The sequence below is a fragment of the Falco rusticolus genome, chromosome 13 (assembly GCF_015220075.1).
Source record: "Falco rusticolus isolate bFalRus1 chromosome 13, bFalRus1.pri, whole genome shotgun sequence".
Taxonomy (NCBI): Eukaryota; Metazoa; Chordata; class Aves; order Falconiformes; family Falconidae; genus Falco; species Falco rusticolus.
Window position 1 is genome coordinate 24023422 of NC_051199.1, and position 23311 is coordinate 24046732.

The window sequence follows — 23311 nt, forward strand, 5'->3', positions numbered from 1 at the left end:
ACCACCCCCCAACAGCTATACAGGCCCCTTAAACACTGCTCACAGTATAAACTGCTGAGCACTATCCTGCATTTCAGCTGGTAACAGATCGGCCAGTAACCCAATACCTCGTTTTCTCAAAATGTTGAAGGGCACACTTAAATATACAAACGGCACACCTACTCATAGGAATTTTCTTCCTGGAGCACTACTACCCAGCTTCCAGATGCACACGCTAGCAAGGGCAGCCAGCAAGCCTGCTGCTAGGAACTGCATTTGCCTTGGAAGTTCGGGGCAGAGCAGTGAGGCATCCCCACCGAACACCCACCCAACAGAAGACCCTTCCCTTTGACAGCTCTTCTTCAATTGTATAGGAGGCCCCGATTTAGAACAGTTAAGAGTAAGGATTCTTGTAGCAATGAGCATGAGCTCAGCGAACTGTTTGATTTTGTACAGCCTATGAGAAGGGAAGGTTGTGTGTAAACAAAAACCATCTTTTGACCCCCTCTTCAGAGAGTTCCAGTTTTTCTAAATTAAAACAATTCTTCTGTATGCTGGACAGGTGCTGGCTAACTTTTTAGCCCAGTGCTGAGTAAGAGCTAAGTTAGAAAGAAATGTTCTTTTTATTCCCAAGTTTGATGCAAAAGTCGCAGAACAGATCCTATAGTTTTACCAATAAAGAAATCTCAGCACAAAGACTTAAGAAATTATATTTAATTCAACTAAACTCTCTGAATTTAAGCTTAAAAAAATATTCAGGAGAATTGAATTATCTGTGTTATGATCAAAGGTAGGTATTGTACAAAACAAACTACTGTTCCTCAAGAAGGCATATCCCATAACAGCTAGATGGTAAAAGTATTGTTTAAAATTCTGGTTTTGAGAACCAGTCTCACCTAGAATTCAAAAGAACATCAGCCAAAATACCCCCAAAAAATTACACACTTGTTCTTATGCTACACGCACATGTAGTATTGGAAATGAAAGAAGCAGGAGCAAATCCCTCATTTTGTAAAACTTTATTTTTGCTTGTTTGCATTACTGTGGAGCACTTCTGCAACTTAGAAAGCTCACCTCCACCTCTAATCCCGCTATGTCACACACTCAGCTTTCTGGCTGCTGTGTGACAGCTGTAAAACCAGTAAGCACAGACCCACTCCATTACCCACCCAGAAACACCGAACAGACCCCGGGGAGCCCCGCTCAATGTGACCACGGCACTTACTAGTAAGGTTTGTTGTCCAGTAGGTAGGGATCAGCCAGTTCTGTATTTGCTCACTAGTAGTTTCCCCTCTGCTAGCAAACTCACAACGCTGTCACACAAGACAATGCTTTACTAAAATTGGGTCAGATGCTTCCTACTGTCTTCTCCAGTATCCAGAAGATTCGTTACACTGCTCTCGGTAATTACATTGAGAACAAGTTGTCAAATCAGCAATTCAGTGTTAATTATTGCTTATCACCTTGTTATTTTAACCCAAAATCTCAGTGATTTCATTTCTCCCTATCTCACTGACAAATATCTGGTCCTCTGACAATCAATATCCAAAAAAGCAGTTAAGGGCTTCAGTGCAATCCTAATATACACAGTGGCAGTGTATCCTCTCACCAGTTTGGGGCCAGGCACATCTTCAGTTAAGTGCTGCTAGAGTACATCACCTTAGAGTGTAGTCAAAGAGCAGTAGACAAAGTAATGAATACATTTAAAACAGACAATCACCTCATTTAATTACAAGGAGATTGAGCTGCCATTCATCTCTTAGTCCTAACATAAGATATTATTTTTTTTTTTTAAAAAAACTGTGTACTTATTTTTTTAAAAAATAAAAACAGAGGCATCTCACACTGAATCGGAACATGGCAAGTTAAGATAATAATGCACCCAGAATGCAGGAGGGGGTAAAGTCACACTGGAGGCAGGCATCATGTCCCCCCTCCTTCGCCGCCTTCAGCAGCTAGCAAGGCTGAGCAGAACTAGCTCCTCCGCTAGAAAGTTACATGCAACAAGTGACGAGCAGTAGGACTCCACACTCTGAACAACCATTTTCCATTCATTTAGCAACCACAGAGCTGTGCAGTAGTGGTAACGACACGATTAGGCAATATAGTAAGCCCTCGCGGTTCAATTGGGTTTAAGTGCAAACAAACTTGATATAGAAACTAAATACAAATAATCTGCTAACTAAGACAACCACAGGAATAATGATAGGCTGATACTATCTTAAACTTGCATGGAGTGCACCAGGCTGAAATTGCCGTTTCAGAAACAACAGAAAAGAAAACAAAAAGCGTTGTCAACCTTAAGCATAGTATTTATTGAATGTTTTTTTCCTAGAGCCACTTTATTAAGTGCCAATGCATATTTATCTATGGTGTTTATTTTGAATGGGTAAGGACAAAAGACCCATGGCTACATATATCCCGGGGAGGAGGGGAGAATGGTGAATAGGTCGAAGAAGAAAAAGGTTGATTCTGGCAGACCCAGACCTAGGAAGTGGTATACTTTATTAGGAACAGCCACATAGCTAACCAGAATATAGTTGTAGGCTGGAGTCCAACACAATGCTTTTTATGTGACTCTCATAAAGCAGACTCTCATAAAAGCCTGTTTAGCAAAGCCATAAGCAGTGTTATTTTAAACAGTTTATTTACATTACTTGGATCGGCAAAAAGAGATATAAAAACCAGTTAAGTCTGACACATTCAGAAGCATCACTAGTTACATGCAGACACAAGACAAAACATTGGTGGTTAAAAAAAACCAGAAGTTGAGAACGCCTGCTAATACACAGTTAAACTGTTAATGAAATGCAGAAATATACATATTTAGATAGTTCCTGAGATAGCATTGCATCGTGAAACAAGGGAACATACAGTTTTGAAGGAAGACAAATACATGAGAAAGCCCGGTAAAAGCCTTAGGAGTACTACAGCTGAAATCTGACACCCCAAAACTGGGCCCTCTAGTTACAGCATCACACCAAAAATCCCATACATTAAATAATGTTTCATTAACCAACTATGTGGAAGACATGGGGTTTTCAGGGTTCGTTTAGCAGCCCTACTGGAAGGGAATGCGATTATTTTCCTCAGAGCTTCACTTCAAAGAATTCATTTGACTTTTGGGGGTCAAAGCTAGTCATAGCCTTTAAACTTACTGTTCAAATAAACCCACATAACATACCACGGTGTTAAAGCGAGGCTGCAGAAGATCATAATCACAAAAACTCAAATTCTATATATTTTTTTAATAAACAACTACACTTATAAAATATCTGGAATAAGCAGCTGTACAACAGGTTAACTGTCATACTTGAAAGGTCAGGTACTTCATAATGCATCTCCATTTAAGTAATCTAAAATTCAAACAGAGTGCTCTGCCAACTGATGAAGTAAGGCAAGCACAAGTCATCCAAACTAGCAGTACGTTACATGGCCATCACCTTCATTTCAAAATCTGACAAAGTAGCTCATTGCCTAGAGGCGACAATTTCCACAGAAGAAAATGCTTCCATTACGCCGGTGAGAAAATACATTTGTGCAAGGGAGTACTGCGTCTTACATGACAACCGAGTTACTCATCCCACTGATTAGCTGATCTGCTTCAGGACAACTAAAGTCCCCTTGTGATTAACTTAGTGTTATCTAAAATTTTGCTAATCACTGCTAAGTGCTAATGACTAAGGTACCATTAATGTCAGTAACAGGTCATTTGAACAGCCAGCTGCCTGTCAGTCACTACAATACAGCACTGTATTTTACACCCGCTTCATATCAAGTGGGTTGTTGATCGACTTAATGTAAGACTCCTTTTTTCAAAGATTGAAGGAAGATTGACCAAGGAAGGAGAAGGAATACCCTGTTGGGGAAGAAAGAAGAAAAGAAAAGTTATTTAATCATTTATTAGCCAGTGTCAATAGTACAGTAGTCATTTCTCGATCCTGATAAATACCTTCTGTACTGTTACATTCCTTATACTATGTGAGATTGGCAGCTTTTTGAAATTAATGATTCAGCATTTCTAGATTTTGAACAGAAAAGTTAAATGAGCTAAATGAGTAGAATGCATATATTTAAAAAAATGCAGAAGAAAGATTTTTCCTTGTTACCAGCCTCGAGAGATTCAGATGCAAGAACATGTTTTTGATGAACAGCTGTTAACCAAGTATTAGCGTACATCTTGCATCACACTTTTTGCAATAATAATCTCTCTCCAAATTGAAGGCAAGATACATTATGATAATCTTAGAGAAATGGAGCTCCCCTCAGATCCTACAAATTTCTGCATCCTTACCAGCTTTAAGCCCCAAATTAGATGCTGAACACATGCCTTCTTGGCTACAGAAGGCAACAGACATCACAATGATTTGTCAAAGCTTGCTTTAGCTGTGCCTGGATGGGCACAAACCGGGCAAAAAGCTGACTTTTCTGGTGCTAGGAGCATAGACTGCTTCTGGAACTTAAAATTACAGTGAAATCAACACATCAATATCTAGTACTAAACGTTAACCTCTTCGGATCAGCTGAAACTTTATATTCTTTTTACATTAGACCTCAAAATACTTCCATAAGCAATCTTCTGTTGCTCTTTATAGCACAGCCAAGCTTTTCAGCATATAAACAGGTCATGGTAGTTAGGCAGCTTGCTGCACCTGCACGCTTCAAGAATCTTTTAAATAGGGATATTTTGAGCAGGTAAGGATATGCCACCTCACTATGAAGCCTAAAGCCCATTTGTGGCACATCTTCTGTTTGCAGTCATATGCACTGTTTGAAAATTAAATCCTCAACTCCTCTTTAAATAGCAGCTCTTATTAGACTCTAAAGTACTTTATACAGGGTATTTCTTCTGTTTACAGATAGGGGAACAAAAGCTTAAATCCACAGGTAAAATTAGCTGCTCAAAACTTCCCTGAAACCAAGTTATTAAAGTCCTTTCAACTCTGACCCCTAAGCTATACTGCCACTTGGACAACTAAACAGAGACGGTAATTCAATTGTATTGAAATTAAGGGGAAACCTACACACACACAGATTAACTAAAGTTAAAGGGGTCTGTGAAAGAATTAACTTTGCACCCAGAACCAGAACTAAACCACATGTGAGTAATTACTCCAACTCCGTGCACTAGAACAAGTCAAAGAAAAACCCAACACCATCTAAAACAATTCATGGATTCTAGGGGTTTATATAGTTGTACCACGGTGTCTTAGTTTAGAGGAATCAAGATCAGGTTTTTTTGCTCACTTCATGCAAGATGGGTATTAACAGTCAGGGTTTGATGCACAGTATTTTTCAGCACCATACTGATTATCTCCAGCATCACCACAAGTGATAGTAATAATAGGGATACGACATAATCTGTCCAAGGCATGACCATTTAAGCTTTCCAAGTTGGAAGAGGTTTTTTCTTCTACAGCATTAGAAAGATGAATATTTGGAGAGCCAGGACACACCACAGGTCGAGGCCTGGAATTTTGGGAGCTCCAGTCAGCAGAATTGGAGCGATGAACATTAACAGCACATTTGACAGACCCACTTAGGTTGCATGTTGAAGATGAATGAGCAATCTACAACTAGGAAGGTGTTCAAGAGTTAGTCCAAACAACAATAAACCCAAGCATCTAATCTGTATTGATATTTTCACTCTATAGGTTTACTGCACTAAAAAAATCCCCACGTAAGCACAGGCCAGGATTTTATCTAAATAAAACAATATGTCTGAATAACAGCTTTGACTCTGTCAATGGACTCAAGATATGTTTCCTACAGCTTTAGCTTCCTACCCAAGAACTGCACTGGTATCCCAGCTTGAGGGGCTGGAATTCAAACCTCTCTTTTCCCCTTCAACCTTATGATTCAACCAGAAAGGCTTTATGCAAGCTCAGTAGTGTGTGGGATTCGTTAAAAAAAGAAAAAAACCACACAACACATGATCTGCTGCCAAGCTGCAGCTTACTACCTCAGATATCCGAGAACTCTGGGAAGAATTTAAAATAGGAAAATACTTTTTACTACTATGAGTTCCTATCATTTTGCAGAAAAAAAGTATTTTTGTACGGGGCAGACACACGAAGATAAGTGCGTGACTAGCATTTCCATGAGAAATGAGATACAGTGCCATATCAAAATGAAGACAGAATATTAGAATTATAAAAAAATTATTGGAGCAATCATAATTGAATGAAGAAAATCTCTACAGAGAACTGGGGTATAGCCACACTGATAGATTTTTTTATTATTTCCTTTCAAGCAAGGGAGTCCGCTGTGATACTTCCTCCCTTATTAATTCATAGTTTCTCATGCCCACCTCACATGGCAAAGCAAAGCAATATCTTCATGTTGTACAATTTAACGGCCACTCAAACATACTGAATTATCTCTATATTCAGGTCCTGACATAGCAGGCAGTAGTAGAAAGATACACAGGAAATCCTATTCTTGGCCTTCTGTCCCACAAACTACAGACTTTAGAAGTAGATGCTTACTCAGCATACAGATTTACTCAAACACTAGAATAAAAGCAAAGATGATGAAAAAATTCCTTCAAATCTAGTCTGCTTTAACTATACTGTACTAGGAAATTTAGTTTGACCCAATGTAGCAGAAGAAAGCTGCAATAGGTAGCCAGGCATAGCAGAATAGTTACAGTACATGGAACAAGAAGTTATATCTGTTTACGAAAGTTTGGTAAAAAGGAGGCAATTCCCTTGCCTTTTTGAAGCCTTACAGGCTGGAGCATGTGTATTTCTCTACCCTTCCTTCCCAGTTTGTTTCACTGAACATCTATTATCTCGCTACTTTCACAGTTCTATTCGGGGTCGACCACCACATTTGTATATATCGTCCAAACTTAAAAGGATGAGCCAACATAAGACAGTGGGCTGGAAGCTTCTCACTCTCTCAAAAGAGGATACATGTTCCATCTCTAGCAAAAGAGGTTGCTTAGTTTCTCTCCACCCCCAACTTAATTGTACAAGACAACTCCCAATTTCTAGTACATACAGCAGATTTTTCTGCGTTTTCAGCAAGCAAGCCTTCCCGTTACACAACACTTGCTCAGAAAATAGCAAGTCTCCGGATGTAGTTAAAAATAATTTTTTCCACTGTGGATCTTGAAATTGTTAAAATAAGATCAGCACCAGACATTAAAATAACTGATCTTAAAAAGGTTACTTATTTGGCCTGCACAGCCAAATCACTTACCGTTAATGACGACGTACTAGTCAGTCGGCTGCCTATATAATTCTCATTAGCCGAGCTGGGACTTCTTCCTTCTGTTGCACTATGTGACATCAAAGCCCTTCGAAGAGCTCTCTTTGGGGTTTTTGAGAAAGAAAATGCTCTTGTAACCTGAGGAGTATGACAAGCAGCTTATACACTGACAAAAGACAGGCTGTATTAACTACTACAGTATGGGCTACCATTCGAATTGTGAACAGCTGCAGGACACATATCAAATGTTAATATGACTGTATCAAAGCTGGCCAAACACACCCACCCACAAGGTGATCTGGCTTTTAAAGCTCCCCATCACTCATGCTCTTCTCACTCTCTCCAAATACAAAGACAACATTTTTTTTGGGGGGGTGGGGGGGTGGGGTGCAGAGACCCAGACAGAAGTCAAAACAAGGCCTAGTCAACTAGGCTTCCCCGCGTCCCTTGGGTTCAGCAAAGTCAGGCCTCCCCTCCTCTCAGATGCTCTCAATTTGGTCTTCAGCAGCTTCCAAACTACAGCAGCCCCTACAGTGTTCTCTAAGAAACAATATTATTGTCTTGAACATATTAAGGCTGTCGGGAGGCTGCTGAGAACGGAGAACAATTCCCCCTCGCTGCGTCATTCCCTGTCACCCCTTCTCACACGCCACAGACTTTAGCAGAACCATGCCCAACGCAGAGCCAAGGTGACACAGCTGAGAGGCAGCCTTCCTCCTGCCTCCCAGCCAGGTCCTCGCAGCAGAACAGGGCACAGTTTCTCTAGTCCATTAGCTGACTGCAGCTAAGCTGTACAAAGAAGCAAGACAAGCACACACGGGCAGACAGCAGCATTCAGCACTTACTTCCTTGCCATTTCAAAGCTTATTTTATTACCAGAACACATATATTCTACACCCATCCTACTTTTGAAGGTACTTGAATTTCAATAATTGTATGCAGCTTTAAAACTCCATTCAGTATGCTAAAATACAGTTACAGCTGAGGGTTAGGGGTTTTTTTGTAATATCGTTAATCTTTTAAATATGTTAAACAGGGTAAGTTCCATAACAGACTCAAAAATGACTACATAATACTTAAGACTATACACAGATACTCCAAAACTCAGTCAAAGCCTCAAACGCTCCCCACCTGCTTTCCTTAAGGAGCTTATACTTAACAGTTTTACTTCAAATTAGGTTTCTCCTGTCGCTACTGTTAAGCGCTACAAAACACCTGAAACAGGAATACTAGCACAGTTCCCCATCTAAAATGGGGTTTATGGTAAAGCACTATCTCTGTAGTATCTTACCTTTTTTGATGTTTTCTTTATTGCCCTGGAAGCTCTGCTTAAAGTACTATCCATGTCTTTAGTACTTACTTCAACTGAATCGGGATCAGTAGTATAAATGAGATTTTCCTGCAGACAAAAATAGTCTTAATAATGGTCAAACATCAGCACTTGACAGAATTTCATTCTCCAGGTCATTAGGTAAGACTTAGTGGGTTTAATTACCATATTCCTCCATATTTAACTCGTAATATACCGTTCAGTAGCTATTTGCTTTCATGCTATGTCATTAGATTAAGTGCTGGTGCAATCAGTTTATGAAACCACTTCATCAGTAGTTTTAAATTTGGTGTGATTCAGTTTCACGTTCAGGGTTGACCAAAGTAAAGGCAGCAGTTCTGAAGTATACCTAGGGAGCTTCACAGGACAGATACCCCTTTGTTTCACTAGCACATCTAGCACTCTTTGGAAGTGAAACCTTGATAGCTCCAGCTGTCAAAGCCTGAGACTGTCTTTCAGCCGAAACCCAAAAGATGTTTCAGAAGAGCCACAAGTCTGGTTTTTTCATACCTCTTTCTTAACTCTCGCATATGCAAAGCAATCTCTGACTAGCTACTTAGAAAACTTGGGAGGGGGGCACGCATGGGAGTGGGAAGCTCCTAGAGATTTTTTTTTTGCTGCTGTTTTGGGTTCTGATTTTCAGAAAAGACAGTTTACCTAAAAAAAAAAAAAGTTCAGGTGCTTTTTTTCCCCCGATAAGGACATCACACAGCAAGTGGTATGGCTATTCCCAGCGCCGAACAAAGAGTCGTGAAAGCCTTTAGTGCCACCACGTGGCAAAGCCAACGCCAGCTCATTCTCACATGATGCTACACAGTTCTTAAAAGCTGGGGAAAAGGGGACGAGTGCTTAGATTGAAGCTCAATTTGACATTCAAATCAGCAAGAAAAAGAGTATTATATAGTTGGTACAAAGCACTAGTTACAGAAATTGTAACTAATGGGATTCCGCATAGTAGGTTACAATTTGTCAGCGTATGATTCTGAATGTCCTGGGTTAAAAGGGAACAACTTTACCTAACTACCTCTCCTGAAACAAGCATGTATTTAAAAGTAACTCTTTAACTAGCATGTATTTAAAAGTAACTTGTACAGTACGAGTACAGCACAGAACACAAACCATTTCTAACTTAAACCCAAGCTGTTTCAGCTATATGTACTGCACATATTTTCAGCAATTTGCTGTGATATGCACACACTCTTATACAATTAAAACATTAGCTGAAAGTCTCTTGCCCTAATTGGAGAGGATGTACTCTTCAAATTAGTAGTTTTCTGCCTGTGGAAAGCCCACACATTGAACTTCAAAAAGCGTGAGGGGGCTAGTGCCTCCTTTATTTCTTTGTTTTCTTTATTTCCTTGTGTTGAGGTTGTAGGCTTCCGTCTATAGCAGGAAGACGCTTTACGTCTCTCACATTACAGGGCCTATGCAGAAACAGAGAATTCAACCTAACACAGAGTTAAACCAAAACATACAATTCATAATGCTCGGGTCATAAATCAAAACATAGCTGTGCAAACAAGCTGGAGACAATCCTGTTTAGATCTACAGTGCAGACTTTAAATAATTTATAATTAATCTGTGATGGGGGAAGGGTATGACTCTTGATTTTTAATTACTTATTAGCTTCTATAGAAGCTAACTTCCAGGCTGCTTCTTTTTCCACCTTTTAACCACTCACTTGCAGACATGCTAGCACAAATGTTTTCTGCTCTACTTCACCTCAAGCATGTCTGCTATTAACAAGTTCTTCAGCTTCATGTGCTTCAAGCCAAAAAGAGTGAAGTATTTCTAATCAGCAACATGGTTCCAGAGTACTTACTGCATCTGCTTTACAAATCGTGTTAGCCACGTGCCGACACAACAGCTTCAACCAATCTTCTTTGGGAGGCTCTTCACTTGTCATCTGGAAACTGAAGAGTTTGTTGTTGAGTTCGGTCGGTGGCCGCACAACTAAGGCGAAAGCTTTATGGCAATCTACGGTTTATTAAAAAAAGGCAGGGAGTTAAGACAAAGAATAACCATTTTTCATATAATTCAGAGGGGAATCTTCAGAAGAGTTAACCCTCTATCTGCCAGGAGCCAGTTAGAGACAATATGATTTAATGCAAGGATTTTATCTTGATTTACACAATAGCTGTTTTATTACTTGCAAGAGCACGGAGTTCTGTCCACATCCTTCATCAAGAGGCTGCAATCAGCTGTTCATGCACCAGTTGTTTATTCACTAAATAATCTGTACAGATTAGTCTGCAGAGCAGTCAGTCATTACCAGATATAGCAGTAAATATCAACTCATTCTCTATCTCATAGAATGCTGGACAGATCATTTCCTTACCAACAGAGAACACTGAAAACATTTACCCTATTTTGTAAAACGGGAAAAGGCAAAAACAGTACTATAGATGACATTAAAATAGTCAAAATACAACAGGTCTAAACTTGACAAAGATTGCTTACTTGATAGCAGACAATTAATTTATTGCTGGTACTCCTTTATAGGAGACAGCTGAAGCATGCTAAACACAGTTGAGGGAGAAAGAAAGAAAAACCAAGCCATCACCAATTCAGAAAAGCAGCACTGGAAAAGCGATCCTATAAGTGTATATAAGAGAGCAGCTGACCTCTCCCAGGGTTTGCATATTGAAGTTCTTGGCAAATATTACATGATATGCCTAGAAAGGGCTCCCATCGCCCAAGTCCCAAAGTAAACCTAAGCATTGCTTAGTCATTTAAAGAGAATTCTTAGAAGAGAAACCCTAAAGTACCTTTTAAAAATGCAGGTAAGCATCACATTTACTACCTATCCTCTTTGCCAATTCCATTTTTTATTTGGCTTCTGTGTTCAGGTGCTTCAGAGAACATAAAGCAGAACAAGTACAGCATGCATACCATCACCTACCGTGAAACATCAGATCTATCTTTCTAGGGTATAGATCTATAAACTAGTCTGACTAGACTTCTCTGAAGTCACTACCAAGACTGGAACAGTATTGTAGCATGAGTTCTGCTGCTGTAGCAATGCAATACTTCAGCGAAACCTCTACAGCCTCAGTATAGCAAAGCAGCCAGAGAAATTAAGTCATCTAAATCTTTCTTTTAAGATGCTAAGCACAGCTCCTCCTGAGCATTGTTATCACCAGTCAAATGAAGATTTGGGTTCACAGCAACAGCACTTGTCTCTGGTCAGCCTAATACTCTGGACTGAAGTTCAGGTTTTTTGGTTTTGTAAATCCAGAGCCGTCAAGCATACTCCCCTCGTTTAACTCACACTGCCATTTGGTTGGCGTATGCTAATGCTATCTAGCAGTGCTGCCAAATTCAGCATCGTGCAGCAATTCTTGAAAAGCCAAGAGGTGTCAGCACAAGGAATTCTCAAGCTCATACAGAGCTTCAAACAGAAGCTTATACTAAAAGTCACATCCTAACATACCATACAACAAATATACCTTAGCATTCTATCCCACAACAGCAGACCTTCATCCTTTAAGCTACTGAAAACTGTGGTTCAGGGTAATCACAGCACTTCAAAACATACAGACCTTCTGTCTCCCTGATGTCTAGGACTTTCTTGATCTGGGAGAGAGGCATTAGAACAACATGCTTGAGAGATGCAGGAGGCCTTGTGTGGCCATGTGGACTCCTGAAAACACCAATAACTTTATGCCGTTTCCTCGCAATCTGCAGTTGAATAGAAGATAAAGAAGTTAAAGTTTGAAGGTCTATTCCCATTGTTTTGTTTCTCTTCCGTTCTTTTATCTTCTAGTATACGGGAAGGCACAGAAAGTCTTGCGACAGAAAAATACTTTAAAGAGTATTTTACTCTATTTACTCTACCACATAAATCTAAGGAACTCATTTCTCATTATTCGCTGTCTACAGTTCAAGTGACCCAGCAATATTGTTACTTAGCACCAATACACTCACCTCAAAAATAAAATAAATTTAAAAAATACAGGGAAAGTAATTTTGCATTAGAGACCTCAATTCTACCTTCCATAACAAGCAAGGGCTCTTTGAAACCTACCAGAAAGGCAGTCCAGATTTATACAGAAAAGACAACATCTATACACATGAACCAACTTAGGCTGTGGTGCGTTATACCCTAGAAATAACACTTGACGTCGCTTGCGCAAGCGGCCATCATGTGGGTTTTGCAGTGGGTCAGTCAGTTTTTACTTTACATTAACACACAGGTATCTTACGTGGTTTTTAAAACAAGGTACCTTCAGTGGCTTGTATCTTGTACAGGACATAAGCCAAGAAACTTTGTTAGAAGTATTTTCATTTTCCTTTCCTTCCTTTACAAGGAGCAATGAAGCTGAATCAACTTGACTCCCAGGAATAGTTCATCACTCGTCACAACAATAGGCTTTTGCCTCTAGATGCCGCTTAAGACAGCACTAATTTTGGATTAGAGATGGTCTTCTATGAAGACAATGTTCTTTACTGCTGCAGACAGTAACAAGTACTTTTATCAAGTGTCCTTTTCAACCTCAGTTTCTCCACATAAGTCTCCTTTTTTTCTCTCCATATTTCTTCCTAACATACTGCTAGTCCAAGGCATTTAAGATGTGATTTTTTTATTTTCATTTTTTTGTAGCCTAAGCACAGACAAACCCAACCCAGAGGCCCACTATTTACTCATAACACTCAGTATAAGTAAACAGTAAAAGGACAAACATCCTGCTGAGTCAAGGACTCCAGTGCTTTTTCATCTGTTGGCACTACTCAAAGTATTATTCAGATAAACATTTATTTCTTTACATATTAAGCCGCTTCTATATTTTTGATCTGGCTGCAAGACATTAAATACTACATTAACACCCTTCAACCATCCAGCAGTGACTTGCGCTGGCTTATACAAGAGCTATCAGAAAGGCAGTATCAGCATGTGTTGAGCTGTCAGCTTTCTGTAAATTAGTGCTCTGTTTCATAGTTTTTAAATTTTACTTGTTTATACTCCTACATAGCGTCGAGCCTTTTATAATTCAGTTCATGAAATGTACTTATATAGTCATCTTACCTCTAGGCAATCATTGAACAGAAAGAGTGTAACCTGTTCTCCCCTGTCACAGAGGTCATCACTAAGTGCTACAGTTTCCAAACGTTGAACTAAGCTTCGGTGAGAGGACAGGAGATTGGCCTAAGTGACAGAAACAAAAAGCTCATTAAGCATTTAGTTCAAGGGCTGGATTACTGCTTGCTTACAACTTAACACTGGAAATCTGTTTAAACCAGCACCTACGCATTTTAACCTCACATGCTTTGCAAAGGGAGCAAACTACTGCACAGTCATTTTACAGCTTCAGAGAAATTACTTACTGGACATCCATCAACTTCATAGACAACATCAAAGAACTGCCTTTGTGCCTCCGTTTTTCTTTTGTCTTCATTAATATGCCTGAGGGAAGCATTTATATTTATCTTCAATAACAAGTAACGATAAATGAATGCACTGCATGTAAGACACATAAAAATAAGGAAGCTAAACATCCAGAGATGTATTTTACACAGCAGCACTGGAAAACACAAAATCAACCTTACTTGCTCATTGAAATATCCAAATACCACATGCTAAGCATATGGGAAACTTCAGGACCTAGAACAATATTCTTGTCACATTATCAGTAGTCAACGCACCATTCAATTCTCCTCCCTTACCCCGTAAGATTTTGAACTAGAGACCAACCCAACGCATTTCTTTCCAGCCTGCATTTTACCTCCCTCAAGTCAGGGCTGCAGCTCACCAAGAAGCAGATGCAAGAATAATTACAATTTAAAAGTTGTTGTTAAAAATCAGACAAACATTTACCCAATTAATACAGGAGGTCTCATTGCTGGAGACATACGCTACACTTCAAAAGAGGCGAGACTAAATCTAAACAACTTCAGCTTTGAGCTAATTAACTCATGGAATGGTGCCAAGAATAGCTAATACAGAACCAGAAGAGAAACTAATCTTCCACCAACAGTGTATCCTTTCAGTGGCTATATGCATAGGAGTAAGATTTAAAGACTAAACACATCTCTTCCATTCTGGAGGGAATAGATAGAAATGAGTTGAAACAGAACAGAGGACTCGGGAGGTTCAGCTTCACGCCAAGGCAGGGAGTCAGCAGAGGTTCAGGTAGAAGTGCTGTGCAACAACCCACAGGCTCCTCCAACAGCTCTGGCACAGAACACCGAAGTGACCACAGCCATCAAAGAGAGAGTGAAGAACACGTGCAATTACATATACATACATGAGACTGAAGTTATGGCGCCAATGCACCAGAAGCAATTCAGAAGGAACGGAGATATCTAAATGGGTAACAGTACGTTTCATAAAATGAGCATCACTTACGTCATCACTTCCTTTAATGATTCAATAGCTCTCTCTAGAGTTACTTTGTCTGGGTTCTCTTCTGCTGTATGCTTCTTAATATCTACAATTTAAATAAATAAATAAACAAACAACCCCCACACTCAATTGCCTGAAAAGAAAGATGAAAATATCAAGTTTAAACCGTAAGCCAGATAAGATGACTGAAGGAAACAGAGCTATCCAGGAGTACAAATAGCCTTAATTAAGTGGAAGAGCAGGCAAGGCAGCAATTGTCCATACATCTCATTAAGAAAAAACCCACCTACAGTGAAAAAACTAAACGCTTAAACTATTCAAAAATCAACAAGACCATGTACTGGTTTTGTTGGAGTGCAGCAACAAGCACAGAAGGTTTTTTCTAACCAAAGCAAAGGATGCTGGTGTGGTGTTTTTCTTATTTTTACCAACATAATCATTACTGCAGCAAGTGGTTGATACCAGGTGGAACCACAGGAAGCTGTAAGCCTTGTCAGTAGGAACGGCTCCCTAGTCTATGCTAGCTGCATTTGAATCTCAATTATATTTGTATTTGAAGAGACAACACTGTTGTTAGAATTCTTCCTCTACCTGTATCCTGCAGACAAATGTATGAACAAGTGAAACCTAGCCAAAAGTATGCTTCCTTCAGTAATTGCTCTTGCTGACTGCCATTAAGCAAGATTAACTCCCAGAATCACACTTGTTTTATATGAGAAGAGCTGTTGCTAATTATGACAAAAAGCAGACATTTAGTTTGTATGTGAAGGGTGTTAAAACAAAGATATAAAAATATACATATATATACACACACACATCACTAGATTACCATTTAGTAGTAGAGCAACACTAGGCAGCCTTTGAACAGGACGGATAAGGAGTTCAGCTAGGCTTTGGCGGCCACATTCAGGTTTAGCTTGGTTTATCTGAGAAAAGGGAGAAAGGAAATAATTCTTACCCTTTTTCCCCACACAAAAAAAAAAAAAACCCCAAACACACAACCCTGCAAAAATTACACATTAGGAGAAAAATTGTCTTCCTTGAAACTAGAATTGCAGTAAAAGTTTGAGAATCATTTGCCACGGATACTTAGTCATTAACAGATCATGTTAAAAACACATTGCATTCAAATCTGCACGATATTTATCACACTATGTTCTCAGAACATCTAGTTTTAAACTGCCCCTATTATTGACCTCTCAGTCTTTGTTTCAGATGCTAATGCGAAGTGGTACAGGAGATGACCTGTTCTCTTATTCTCCATCTTTTAGATATCAATACTGGGATATAATTCCTTTTACCTCAGAAAACATGAGCTGAAATCTGTCAGTTTGATTACTCCACTATTTGAGAGACACTTGTTGGATATAGAAGAGGAGTTAAAGCTATGCTGCACTACTCATCAACTCTATACCTTTATCTGAAGGGCTCAAGAGTCTTTAGACTTGTCTTCAGCTAACTTTCTTTGAAGATCATCTTCCTGTTAGATCTCCACTGTTATGCTCCTATTCATTAGTCACAAGACTGTTGACAGATTCTACCTCCCTGGACTTCACAGACGCTGAGAGCAAGTTAAAAAGCTATTTCAGAAATGTAAGTCTTTTAAGCACAGGGAGGGGGACCAATAAAAACCAACAGCTGTAGTTATCTTTACAGAAAGGAGAAGACATGTATTTGGGAGAAGGTAAGTCAGAATGCACTTTTTCCAGCAACGAATCCATATAATCAAACTATCTTGAAAGCTAAATAACAGAAAAGGAACTTGGACCTCTTACAAAATAGTCTTAAGAGGAGCTTGAGGGATTGAAGTTCAAATCCTTCCCCTCTCTGTCTCACCAAGAGGTGTTTACATTCCTCCAAGCTTCCAAAATTCCACATTCTTCCACCTACTGCGTTAAGTAGCTTACTTGGTAATGGTCTCCATGTTCTACACAAAGACTTAGTTGTGCACTTACCTTTAAGAAGGCATGAAACCTTGGCTTCTGCTTTTCACACCTAGTAATAGTCTCCTTGCTCATTTCGAAGAAATTCACAAATGGAGGGTATGTTTTCAACAAGTCTTTTGACTGAAAGAAACAACTGTTACAGCTCTGCTTTACATATTATGTAGCATTGTACATATGTTCATATGCCCTGAGCCATACAAAGCTGCTCAAAGACACATTTCAATAAAGAATAATAAAAAATGTGTTGTAAACCCAGGCATGTTCACAGAATAAGTTAAGACATTTTTGCATGCCAGATGCCCAGGATTTAATGCTGCTGATTAAATGCAGACTGCTCTCAGAAACATCAAGTACACACATGACAATCTTAGAAGCTGCCGAGCAGCTCAAATAGAAGGCAGGCTCTCACCTAGCAAGATGGTTTTGGCGAGAATTTCAGAAATTTCTGACAGGTAATTTCTCCAGTTACTGCAATCACCTTTAAATGACACTAAACCACCAGAAGCAATACCTTAGACTGAAAACTTTTGAATGCCAAACGCTATTTGCCTCAATATGATCAGATCAGCAAAAGCACAAGATACCCAGCAGACTACCGATGTTAAAACAAATTGCGGTCCCAGACCTAGCTTTCCTGTTCTGCACATTCTGTACGTGGGAAAACGAGTCCTTATTCACTTACACATTTTGAGTCTTGAAGGATGAAAAGAAAAAGTTGCGGTAAAAAGCTGTTTTGCTAGTTATTTACTATTGATCAGAAACAGCACATAGCTAAGGTTACAGAAGAGCCCCTTTTAAGGTGGGAGTAAAAAGCATATCCCTAGTGTTGCAAATTACAGTTGTCAAACTGTATCTATTTGGAGTTTTACCCCCTCATTGAAGAGGACAGGCACACATAACCTTACCCTGAACTGCCCATACAAAGTATATCATGTAACTCAACTGAAGAGCCTAAACAGAAAATACAATGATACAAGTTAGCGGGTTTTCCTCACTCGCTAGTGCTTTGCTTGTATGTGCTAGCTCCTACAAACAGATTATTTATAAGGCAAGATAATAGCTCTAACACATAAAAAAAAAACCAGACACTTACATATTTAAGAATGATATCACCAATACTTCTGCTTTCAGTCCAGTTCATCATAAGATCTTCTAGGTCTTCCTAGAACACGTGCAGGGGGATGGGGGGGAAGAAAGTGAGAATGAACTTGCATAAAGTTGTAAGATGGGATCAGTGTTCTGCCAGACACATGTCACGAGCTGTGTGGCTCACAGAGGTGAAAGCGAGACCTCAGGCTTACAGAATATACAGCTCTAAACCAATGCAAGCAGAGCATCAGCACCAGCCAACTCTGCAACAAGAGGACACTGCTGTGTCCCATACGCTACAGAACATATCCCAGAGGTTTATTAAACAAGTATACACAGAAGACAGTTGAACCAATTCTAATTAAGAATGCACACCTAATATAGAACTCTTAAGTCCATAAGACAGGACTGAAATAGAACTAACATAGTTCTCCCTCAATCGTTTCACCAGGGTGTCAAGGAAAGTGAGACCAAGCTGCTAAGCCTGTATCAGCTTGATAAGGATCAAGCTTATTCACTGTCAGCTAATAAAAGGGGCAGGAGGGCAGCCCTGAAGGTTCAGGATTTGCCTTAAGTGAGAAGGATTCACCATTAATATTGGTCTGTTGCTGCCACTTGTCTTACCTTTGTTACACCAAAGATGAAGGAAAACACAACTACATCTAAGCAACTTTGTCTATGCTACATGCTGCAGGTGAATCCTACTGGACACGTGAACACACATGCTCTACTTCTGTTTCAGTGGGCACATACCCTATTTAAGCACCTATTGTGCTTAACTAGACTAGATCCCAGTGGCTGGGGGGGAAAAAAAAAAAACACAACAAAACACCCAAACCACTTAAGATACAGGCAGTCTGCAAGTCCTATTTTAAAAGCCTGTTGTGAAATGCACACAGCAACAGGCATATGCCATTATTTGAAGGAGATTTTGTGACTTCAGATTTGAGGAAGACTTGCGTTGTAGTCTATTACGAGACCCAGAGATGGCTTCAGAGGGTGTTTGCAATCCAGAGCAAAAACCCAACATAAAGAAAGCCTCAAGAAAACAACCTCATAGAGAATTCTAATCAGCTCTTATTAAGCCTCAATACCAGCTCAACTGCTTCAGAAGTTGAAGCATGAGCCAGTTTTACAAGCTGGTAGTTTCTAACGTTTGGTTCAAAGCCATTTAAGGAGGGATTAGTTTCTCCTACCAAATGATATGTTCATATAGTGAGAATCCTATCTAAAACCCACAAAAAAACTGATTTTGTCTTGGGGTTTTTTGGTTGTGGGTTGTTTTTTTTTTTTTAATTCCATAGCTTTACCTATCCTTCCAAGAGTCCCTGCTTACTTCTTTAATGGAAACGCATATGTTATAGTCAGACTACTGTTTGATACTACTGGCCCCTTTGACCAGTTTTGTATCAGTTACTTAAAACCTCCTACAGGAGGGATTAAAATGGGAAAAGGAGAAGCCGGCTTATGAATGGCAATACTAGTTACATGCACAATTCTCAGATTTGATATTTATAAGCAAGTGTTAAATCTTCAAGCATACTTTGGATTTGCACATAATTCCACAGGTTGAACAGTTTGTAACAGCACCAGGATGAACCTACACCTGTCCAGCAGACACAACTTAAAGCACACAGAAAAGACTCGAAATCTGTATCAAAGCTTCCCCTGCAAGGGAGAAGTTGCAGCTTGCCTTGATTTTAGTATGGACATCAAGAATATCTGGAATGCTGCCAAATATGGTCTTAATCTCTTCCTGTGCAAGGATTGGTCCCCCAAGTTGCCCTTCCTTCTCCAACGGAACTTGAAATAACTGATGAAATAAGACCATTAAAAAAAAAGTTAATGCCTTCCCAACCACCACACATTGTGTTAAAAACAGTTACGAAGAAACCGACAGCATTTTCCTTCTAGATCATGCTTTCCTGCACTCACAATCTTGAGATATTCCCATTTAGCAAGAGTGGGTTCAAGATAAAAACACCAAGTTCAGTATATGACTACAGCATAACACCCTTTCATCTACTCTTCTACTCACACACATCTTAGCTCGCTCTTTAAGTAGATAATCTGCTACAATGCAAACAAACTTTCTAGAAATTAAGCTCTTCCTGTAAACTGTCTGCCAGTCTGCTCTTGGAAAAATTTTAAATCCCTTGCCATCACTCTCTAGTCACTAATATCTTAAAAATCTGAGCCATGAAGACCCTATTTTTTCTGGTTTGGAATTTCCATGCAAACTGAAGTTCCACTGCCAATCCCAGATTAGAAATTGTATTTTCCAGCCTTTATTATTAACCAAAACTAAACGTTTTTATATGCCAGCAAAATTACATGAGATTGTTTACATTGTCATCATGCACCTAAGCCCTCAAAAGCCTGCACATTACATCAATGACCATTTTCAGCCTATGAACACTAAAAGTCTTATTACAATTGACCTGTACTTGCTTTAAAACCAGCTTACCTGAATGATTGTTGTTAGAATATCAACATAGTTACTTTCTGTCTGATACAATTCCTTTGCAACCTGCCATCTTGCAGACTGCTTCAGCGGAAGAGGAGTTGAGTTTTTTGAAGGCTTTGCACAGGATTTTGGTGTTTCTGATGAAAAGATATTCCCAAAAGAAAAATAAAGCTTTATTACAACGAGTCCCAAAAAAAGCTCACCCTCAACAACATGAAATAAGAACTTCAGAACTTTTAAATGAAGAGAGTTGTTTGGGTTTTTTTAATAAAGGCTATTCTGAAGGATATTCTATAGTTATCAGAGCTCTTTCTAGAAAATCGCTTTCTTTATTACAGCCTAATTATAGAACAACAGTAATTATTATTCCTCAAAATTAGTCTGAAACTAGTAGTCAATGACTTCACCCTATTATGTTTAGTAGGGAGTGAGGATTAGGTGTTGAACATTATTTATACATACAGTAGGTACATAGCTCAAAACCATTTATTAAAATCAGTTCTTGCATGAAACATTTCATCCTACTCTGGGAGGAACATAGGGAATAATTTCTCTTAAAGCTAAAGCCAATTGGACCTGGAGCAGTCCATTAGTTTTAGACACTTGGACATCAGAGACCTGTACGTGCTCATTCTGGTGTCAAAGTTCATTACTGTCACAGTTACTATGAAATGAGTACCTTTCCAGTTGTCTTCAAGATACCACTTTTTCTGAAACTTTCTGCTGACGTTGGATTAGAAGCAAATTATGTAGCAGGGATTACAACAGCACTAGCATGATCCAAGAAAGCTGGTCTTTGAGAGTAATCTGATCTTTCCTGTGTTTCTTCCGAATTATCACTTACAGGTTGTGCCTTACTGAGATTTCTTGTTTGACTTGTGTTACAGGGGCCTTTTTAAAACAGTAGTAACTCGAGATACCTCCTCTATATGATGCCAGTTAACTCATCAAAACCAGTTGGTGATTTATATCCTTGTGAAGTTTTTGACAAGATAGTTTGCTAGCACAAATAGTCTTACCTCAACAGAACACTTCAAAGACCTAGGAATGGGCTTTGCAGGAATTTTCCCTTTAATTCCTTTAGAAAAGAACCTTTGTCCTCCTTTCTCCAAGTATACTACCAGAGAGGGTTTTTAGACTATTTACTTTCAGCTACATTGCTTATTTGCTGCAGATTTCCAGCAAAGTATTTGAAGCATTTTGGAATAACACTGTACTGTACTTCATATTTATAACTCCATATTTTTCCTTGTTTTCCCTCAGATACAAATATGCTTACTGTGACGACAAGAGGCAGCCAGGTGTCTGTCTGAACTCTTCACTCTACTTCTGCTTTCTGCACAGTTTGAAAAGATGAAAGTCTGGAATTACTTAGCAAACATGCAGCAAAACCTGTTAGACTTCCCTACCACTACCGTTACCACTTCTATGCAGAGAACTCTTCAACATTGCAAGTGTGTCTGAATGGAAGTTTTTAGCTCTACCTCCACTGGTAGTGCTTGACTCTGGAGTGTTAGAAATATCCAGCAAGGACCCAATAGAAAGCGAATGTTCAGCTGACGGGCGTTTCCGAGGAGGGAATGGCGACATATCTGTTTCTCTGGTCAGTTGTGCAAGAGTCTCTTTCAAACGGCGTCTTTTGCGATTGCTGTTTGGAGTACTCAGAGAAAGTAATGACACAGACTTCTTGAGGCCAGGACTCTCTGACTGTAGCAAAAGAAAGTATAGTTTAGTGGTTTTACCCACTGTGTCCAGCTCAACTCAGTGCAAAGGTAAATTAATTGCAAAGACCAGCACAACTCTTCTTAGGGAAGAGGAGTTCTTTCAGAAGGAAAACGGGTGAAGCTTTTTTTTTTTTTTTTTTAAACTGGAAGCCACACCAGTATTTTGTTTAACTAAAAATAAGTTCAGCCTTTGGGAAGCAGAAAAAAGGGTTTTTTCCAGATTAGTATTATATGAATAAAATTTCTAATAGATTATCTGGAACTTAAACGCCACTAAAACATTTGATCTCTGGCCCTACACATACTATTGGATTTGGGGGTAAAATTAGCACATACATGCTGCGCATTACGTGACAGAGTTCAACATACCTTCTCAAATAGATACATGGATTCTCCAGCTCTGGCATCCATTTGAATGCTTCCCCAGAACCACTAAAGGAAAAAAAAGAAAACACATATTAAGAACACATTACAGGGATTCACCCAAACCTAAAAATACTCAAAATAATATATATTATTAACAGCAAGGCAGTCTGCATACATTTTTTCAGAATAAGCCAAACGTTTGCGTTTAGTATCTCAGATACTGAGTATTACATAGCAATGTTCTTTCAACATTATTTCAGCACTAACCTCTTGCTTTACAACGTACAGTTTTTCTAAAGGCTCAAATGGAAGATCTTTTACTGTACTTTCTTCAACGACTAAATGTGTACACCTTTCATCACCAACTGGTAAATACTGTCCTCCTAGATAAAAAAAGGCAAATTAGCAAGACTAAAGAACATTATTGTTAGAAATTAATAGCTCACTTGGTGGTTCTGTGGCACCTATCATTAAAGAGACAAGAGCCGAAGAGAGATGAGCTCTTGCGAGCTGATCAGTTGTTGGGCTTACATAACACGCTGTTATTATCAGCAGTGGACAGCTTTAAGGAAACGGGATGTAACATGCAGTAGCAAACTACACATTGAGGAGTCAGGAGTACACAGCATTCAGAAGGCATTTAAACCTGTCCGGCAATAAACACAATATTCTTCTGCAAAACTTTTCTTGTTTCTTGGAAGAGCAAGCCAGGAGTACTCACCCTAAAGGCATCCATAAGCTAGAACCTGTGCATGTCACAATCTTATAAGCAGCTTTAGGTAAACAGGTGGGGGGGTGGGGGGAGATGAAGCAATCTGAGCCACCTTTCATCTCTTTTGAGGAAGCCTTGCT

General features: G+C 39.3%; 1 protein-coding gene across 9 annotated transcripts in view; it reads right to left on the reverse strand.

Moving 5' to 3' along the window:
• Positions 1-2273: 2273 nt before the first annotated feature.
• The window catches only part of ECT2 (epithelial cell transforming 2), a 30162-nt gene continuing 9124 nt past the window's right edge, over positions 2274-23311 (reverse strand). For 5 of the 9 annotated variants that reach the window (XM_037406953.1, XM_037406952.1, XM_037406950.1 and 2 more), the window contains 16 exons: positions 22727-22842; positions 22463-22525; positions 21854-22076; positions 20370-20506; positions 19596-19715; positions 17907-17975; positions 16823-16933; positions 15697-15793; positions 14871-14952; positions 13850-13928; positions 13551-13670; positions 12067-12205; positions 10347-10501; positions 8486-8593; positions 7186-7332; positions 3846-5549 (listed from right to left, as the gene is read on the reverse strand). In XM_037406953.1, the coding sequence (XP_037262850.1) occupies positions 5244-5549; positions 7186-7332; positions 8486-8593; positions 10347-10501; positions 12067-12205; positions 13551-13670; positions 13850-13928; positions 14871-14952; positions 15697-15793; positions 16823-16933; positions 17907-17975; positions 19596-19715; positions 20370-20506; positions 21854-22076; positions 22463-22525; positions 22727-22842 (2072 nt within the window). In that variant the 3' untranslated portion in view covers positions 3846-5243. The other 4 variants (XM_037406956.1, XM_037406958.1, XM_037406954.1 and 1 more) reach the window with 3 other exon arrangements.